Consider the following 6,377-nt stretch of genomic DNA (forward strand, 5'->3'; position numbering starts at 1 on the left):
AATATGTTATTAATTCAGTAAGTGTTAGACTTATCTAGTCCCAAAAATTAAGTGTCATCACAACTCCTAAGGAGGAATTTTGGATCGTGACAATACTTTATTTTGATGTTTAAATATCTTTTTTTTTATTTTTTTTGTTTTTGTAAAAAGAAAAAGCTCAACTTTATAGGCTCAAAACTGAAAATCTGAAATATTCAAACTGATTAACCCGAAACCAAACTGAAAAATCCAATCCAATCCAAGTTTATTTGGATTGGACTTGAATCCTTACGCTACGCTATTCATAAGGTTGACCTAGCAAGCAATTTCTTCAATCCGAAAATCAAAAATTCAAATCGAAATTTTCATATCTTCCAGACTACCCAAACGCTCACCACCCCTAGTTATAGCACCATTACCAGAAGAAAAATCTTACTGAGCGTCCCTAAACTGCCACATCTTATACAGAGCATGTATAAATGATTTCAAAAAAAAAAAAGAATTGCAAACCAGTATTTATAGAAAAACTAAGGTTCAGAGATAGATCAGAACGTTTCAGAAACAGCCTTATTGAGGAGTTTCCTCCAATCTCAAGCGTCATTATGGCACCATTACAAGATAAATGTGAATTGCATAAATTAACCAACATTAGAGACCAGCCTCTAGCAAACTCGCATCCGCAAAGGTACTTTAGAACTGATTCCTGTAACTCATTGAGAGCCATTGAAATCTAAAATTCAAGTAACCAAGACTGAATCTATAAAGACACAGATCCTTATCTCTCAAATGCATCACCTCTAATAGAGTTAAAAGGACAAGTAGCAGCAGCAGCTATTCTATCGCGAAGGTTGAATTTGCTTGCAATAATTGGTCTAACGTCTTCAACTCCAACTAAGCTTTCCAGAAATGGGAGCAACGAGAGCAAGTCATTGTCAGAGCGGTCATCAAACCAGCTCTCAATTGGAATACCATTGTCCACCTGGAATCCAAATGCCTGAAAATAAAACCGTCTAACGCATCAGTTAATGGTGCAGGTTGCTTTAAAGAAGAAATCAAAGGAACAGAACTTATCATGTGAAAGAACCAAAAAGGAAAGGACCAGGAAGAGCGGGGATCGGGAATCTTGATAAGGAAATATTATTTAGCAAAGAGAGATTCTGTCATAGCACCTGCGGAGAGTTGTCGATGATAATCACATGTGCTAAATCACGGCCAAGAATTGACAGATCTTTAAGGTAATTGCCATCAACAAATACACATGACTCACGGTAAACACGATGCCTAAATACTTTTCTCTTTGGATCAAGCACATTCAGAAGCTTCTCAGCATAAATGCTTTGGCTTGCAGTAAATATGATAATCTCAAATAGGCAGGATACTCTATCCATAAAATCCCGAAGATGAGGACGGCATCGAACATATACATTATGATCTTTCAGGTTGAAATTCACCGAGAAAGTGAAATCTGCATCATCACAAGGTTCAAGTGTAGAGTGCACCAAGGTCTCTGTCAAATATATGAGATTAGAATCAGCTTAAAATGCGCATTAAGAAAATGACAAGTGTATGCTACGATTTGACTAGTGAAACCTGAGTACATGATTGAAAAGGAAAACAAGAATCATTGACTTTAGCACCCATGTCTGATGTAAAACATAAGAGCACGCAATGCAATGTGCATCACATATTCACTGGGGCAATCAACAATGTACATGAATATGTTTACCAACATACTCCTAAAGGAATGGATGGCATCATCTTTCAACCTTGGTTTCTTTTGGAGTTATCAGGGAAGATCCCACAATTTAAATATGCCTATAAAAGGACAGATAGCCTTGGTAGGATAAGTAAATATCCTCTTTCTTATTAATCAGAGAGAAGGAATATCTATCATAGAGAATCTCCAGCTACAAAAAGTGCAGAATGAAGGCCAACAACAAATCCAAGGGTGAAAGAAGCAAAGCAAAAGTTATAAAGGTTCCATCACTCTGTGTGTGTGTGTATAGATATGTTATTGTGTTCATCCGTGACCAAATGTCTTGTTTTGACTCAGCAAGATTCTTAAGAGAAGAGTTGATATATAGATAGAAGAATACCTACGGATCACTATCATCCAAGGAGAAAAGGACACAACTGTCTAGAGAAAAATAACTGAATACCATTTTACTCTTGAGATATGTGCTAAAACATTCCTTTTCCTTCAAAGCTGAACATTACTGGAACAGACCACCAAAGAAGAAAAAATTAATTTAGCATTAGGTATATACACTGCAATACCATCCAAGTCCAAAACAAGAGTGGTTGATGGGCAACTCCGTGTTTGTTTAGGCAACAGCACAGGCCGAAATGTTGGAACAACTGAGTACAAGTCTGGTAAATTCTTTATGAAAAAATATGGATCAAAGTCATCAAACTCTTCAGTTTCCTCTTCCTCCATACTAACATCAGCAGGCACCTGAACTTGATTAAATTCATCAATGCATTCCAGTTTTGAATCTTTAATAGAGAGATGCACGGCTGAAACTTCAGAGGAGATATGCTGGCCCCCTATGTCTGCACAACAGCCAACACATAATTAGCAATTGAAGAAAACATTCGAAGGCATATCTCGATTTTGACTAATAATGACTATCCTGCCTGACATAACCAGCACATGTACTATCACATCCATACCGGTAGCCACGTCCAGCGCAAAATGACCTGTCAGCAGATCAACTTCTATATTTTCCTTTCCAGGCTCCTGCAATGGCTGGTCTGCTTGCTCGATGAATTTGGGTATGTCTGCCGAGGAAAAAATGTGACCAGATTTTGAATGATATACAATAAATCAGAACATTAATTCACAGACCTACTCAACACTTTACTGCCAAAGCATCTACTTACCTCTGTTAGAAATTTCCCCTCCAATAGTTCTGGATAGATGGAAGGTAGGAGAAAATATAGTATCATTTGTGCAACTATCAGTTTCAACATTATAGTCCTACATTAAGAAAAACAATAAGATAATATCCAACAACAAACCATTATAGTGCAATTCTCACCTCAAAGTATCTATATTAACAATGTGAGTTAAGACTCCCAAAAATACCACATGAAGCAAATGTAAATTGTTACCTTATTAATAGTAATAGTATTATATTCATGAACAACATCATGTGCGTCTGAAGCAGCAGAAGTGTCATCAGACACCAATCCAAAGCTTACATCCAGATCTGTAGCAGCAACATAATTCTCAATCTTTTTCAAGAAATTGCCTCCTAAACACCCAATTATGGTAAATGTAAGGTAAGTTGCCACAGATAAATAAAGTGCTCTTCCAGGACTATATGAAATAAATAGGTAGTAGAGTCAACAGGAAAGAAGCTAATCACAATTAACTGGGAAAACACTATATGCTTCAACTAGGACAATCAAAGGTCAAATCCCGCACCATAATCCAGTGATTGTTCCTGAGGAGAAGGGAAGCACACAAAGAGATACTCAGAATGGTGAAAGCATATGGCAAATCATTTCAATGCTAGTACATAGGTCCAACTTGTGCCATTTTTAGATTTTGATTCTTGTTAGATGGTAAATTTCTAGGAGAGAACAGTCACCATTCTACAGTGGCAACTGAGATCAAAGAATAATATAGGCAAAACACCAAAAGAAAGCAAGAAGTATTTACCGACATAAATATGAAAAAAGCTTGATTAGACCATTACCACATCCCAAGCACTTTGAACTAGAAGCTCTTTGACTTGGTAATATGTATATGCAAAAATTTATAGACAGATACTGTTGAAGCTTGAACGACAGAAAGAGCTACAAACCTTGCTAATTTTTCAGATATATGCCCCAAATATCACGTTACATGAGCATCTTAAGCTAAAGATTAAATAAATCAAATTACTCTGTCCTCATAGGATGGGTTCCATATAATAATTACCTGATTTTTGCTTCCTCGCTGTAGATGTTATAAGTTCCTTAACTTGCTTTGCCCGAGTTTGTACATTCTCGGACATCTTCCGCTGCTGTCTTGAAACCTTTGGACTAGCCAGCTCTCGTGGATTTCTTCCATTTAATTTTTTCTTAGCCTGCATATCTAACTACAGGATAGAGTCCACTCTGTAGATGCTTTAGTCCAGGTTTAATATCTGTGACAAAGAAGAATTGAATCACCCCCTTGTTCCAGTACACATAGTTTCCTGGAGAAGAATTGCAGTCAAGAAACAGAAATTAGACAGTTTGTTAGAAGTTTTAGCTACGTAGAAGACATGATCATGAAAAGCATGAACAATTGTATAAAGCCATAAAAATCTCTTTACATGCATAATGGACAATTTCATTGTTATGTGCACAAAATATGTTATTCTAGGCGTGAAAATATATTGCATAATTTAATAGGTAGGAACGCTTAAAATTAAAGGTCAGATACAAAATGTAACTGAGTACACTTTCATAGAAGACATCGAGGAAACTAACATGTATTTCCACCTCTCTAAATAAACTACCTTTACCTATCCAAATAAATAAATAAAGCCTCAAAAAGGAAAATTTTCAAGTATCCAAACAGTATATACACTTTGCTAAGAATTGAACAATACTAATTCCTTGAGCCCATTGGCCTCACTGAGGATTTTGACCCAACCAAATAAACAAGCCATCTGGTGGGTAGGAGTTTTAGTGTGCCTTCCAGCGAATGTAAAAACCATAGAGGAAAAAATGGATTTCTTGTTTCAGAATTACATTTACCATGATTTGTCAAATAAAGGAAGTTCATGAAATCAATTTCCACGCATAATTTAATCAATTTCGGATGACTCAAAAGCTTTAAGACTTTTGACCTTTTAAAGCTATTAACTTTTTTTTTTAAAGCATGCAGTGAACAACATAACCCCAAACATAAACAATACTGATCCGAGGATACTTTAGATGATGTTTGCTAATCTTTTCATGGTATTAGAAGACTGCCTCTGTTATATTCTGCACGAACCTGCTCTTCTTGCTGCTCTATAATGTTATAACGTTTATCATTCACTCATTCTCAGGAAACACACTACAGCTCCATCTGTGGCAAAACAATTATTGTGGGCTCTAAAAGTAAAGGACCAAAAATGTGTAGGTTATCCCTGAAACTTTAATCCAAGCCTAGTACAAAAGCTACGAAGTCCTGGATGCTTATCGAAATTTTACAAGATGCAGAATCAAAGAACACTATTCTAAGGCTGCGAAACAAAAGAGAGAAGCTTATATATGCATCGACTAATGCATCAATTAGCTTCCCCAATCAGATTTACAAGTAATTGCTTTGAATTTCAATCTTTTATATCTGCAGGTCAAACAATTGCAGCCAGTGAGCCAACTAAGAAAATCCTTTTTTCTTTTTTTTTCATTGTGAGGGCAAGTCCGTTAACTCTGAGTATGTGAGCGAAAATCCAGATAATATGGTAGAGTTACCGTACGTTAATGACCAGCAGAAAAGTATGTAAACTATGACGAATCCTCTGAGTTTGACCTGAATTGAACAAAATGGACATAGATGATTCACAGACTCGAGCCCAAGAAATTCAGGATACAACGAAGTTGATTCATTGATTTTACTAGAGGATCCTTTATGTAGCAAAACAAAACAAGATAAGCAGAAAGTAAAATTTTAAAAGAAAGTGCAGAAGCCATTCAATTAATTTCAAAACCCTAAAACTGTGGTATCTGAACAGAGAAACAGACGTAGCAAACAACAAAAAGAAAAAGGACTGACTCTTGATTTAAGCTAAAAACGAGCTCAAAAATCCCCATACCTAAACTTTAAACTTGAAAAACACCACACATCGAAAGCAATAAATCAGTTCCAGCAAGCATGAAAATATGGCCAGCTCAAGATAGTGAAGCACGGAAAGGAAAAATTAGGGTTTTACCAGCACAGAATCTGAAAGAAGATGTTTAATTTGGTGTTTGAACGAAAAAACTTCCCTCCAAAGACGGAAAAAGAAAAAAAGAGAGGGAAAATGGAAGATTAGCTAGCAGGAATCGAAATTTTTAATATTTTTGTCGGAAGATACATCTAAAAAAGGAGGGGGGTTTGAAGATAAATAAAAACATAATTAAATTATCCGTCACTTACCTTGATTGTCGAGTTTGTCTGCCTACGGACTTTCTTCATTCTGTTTTACACGCGCTAGAGTTTCACAACTTCTATATATTCGCTTAGTTTTATTTTTTTGAATAATCCATGTGGCCAGAATGAGCTCAATATGGCAAGAATGGGGACAATTAAGACATTTCACATGGACATCGGAAGCATTATGGACACTTGTCATTTTTTTTTTGCTCGTTACACCCTTCCCTTAAACAGCTAGAGTTGAACATAGTCTGCTTTTCTCTCATCAATACAATTATAAATTGTCTTTTTAATGCAT

At 36.0% G+C, this 6,377-nt stretch overlaps 1 protein-coding gene across 7 annotated transcripts; it reads right to left on the reverse strand.

Moving 5' to 3' along the window:
* Nucleotides 1-444: 444 nt before the first annotated feature.
* On the reverse strand, nt 445-6,151 carry LOC107819233 (uncharacterized). Of its 7 annotated transcripts, none has more exons than XM_016645335.2 (8): nt 6,083-6,151; nt 3,908-4,166; nt 3,094-3,236; nt 2,863-2,959; nt 2,617-2,760; nt 2,257-2,532; nt 1,149-1,486; nt 445-973 (listed from the first exon to the last, which is right to left on the reverse strand). In XM_016645335.2, exons 2-8 carry the CDS (start codon nt 4,059-4,061, stop codon nt 755-757), a joined length of 1,371 nt encoding a protein of 456 aa, XP_016500821.2. In that variant the 5' UTR covers nt 4,062-4,166; nt 6,083-6,151; the 3' UTR covers nt 445-754. The 7 variants fall into 7 exon arrangements, with proteins under 7 accessions (XP_016500821.2, XP_075082765.1, XP_016500816.2 ...); XM_075226664.1 differs by lacking the exon at nt 6,083-6,151 and adding an exon at nt 5,877-6,031 and having other exon boundaries at nt 2,653-2,760; XM_016645330.2 differs by lacking the exon at nt 6,083-6,151 and adding an exon at nt 5,877-6,031.
* Between the last annotated feature and the right edge of the window lie 226 nt (nt 6,152-6,377).

Source organism: Nicotiana tabacum, chromosome 12, assembly GCF_000715075.1.
Source record: "Nicotiana tabacum cultivar K326 chromosome 12, ASM71507v2, whole genome shotgun sequence".
Lineage (NCBI taxonomy): Eukaryota > Viridiplantae > Streptophyta > Magnoliopsida > Solanales > Solanaceae > Nicotiana > Nicotiana tabacum.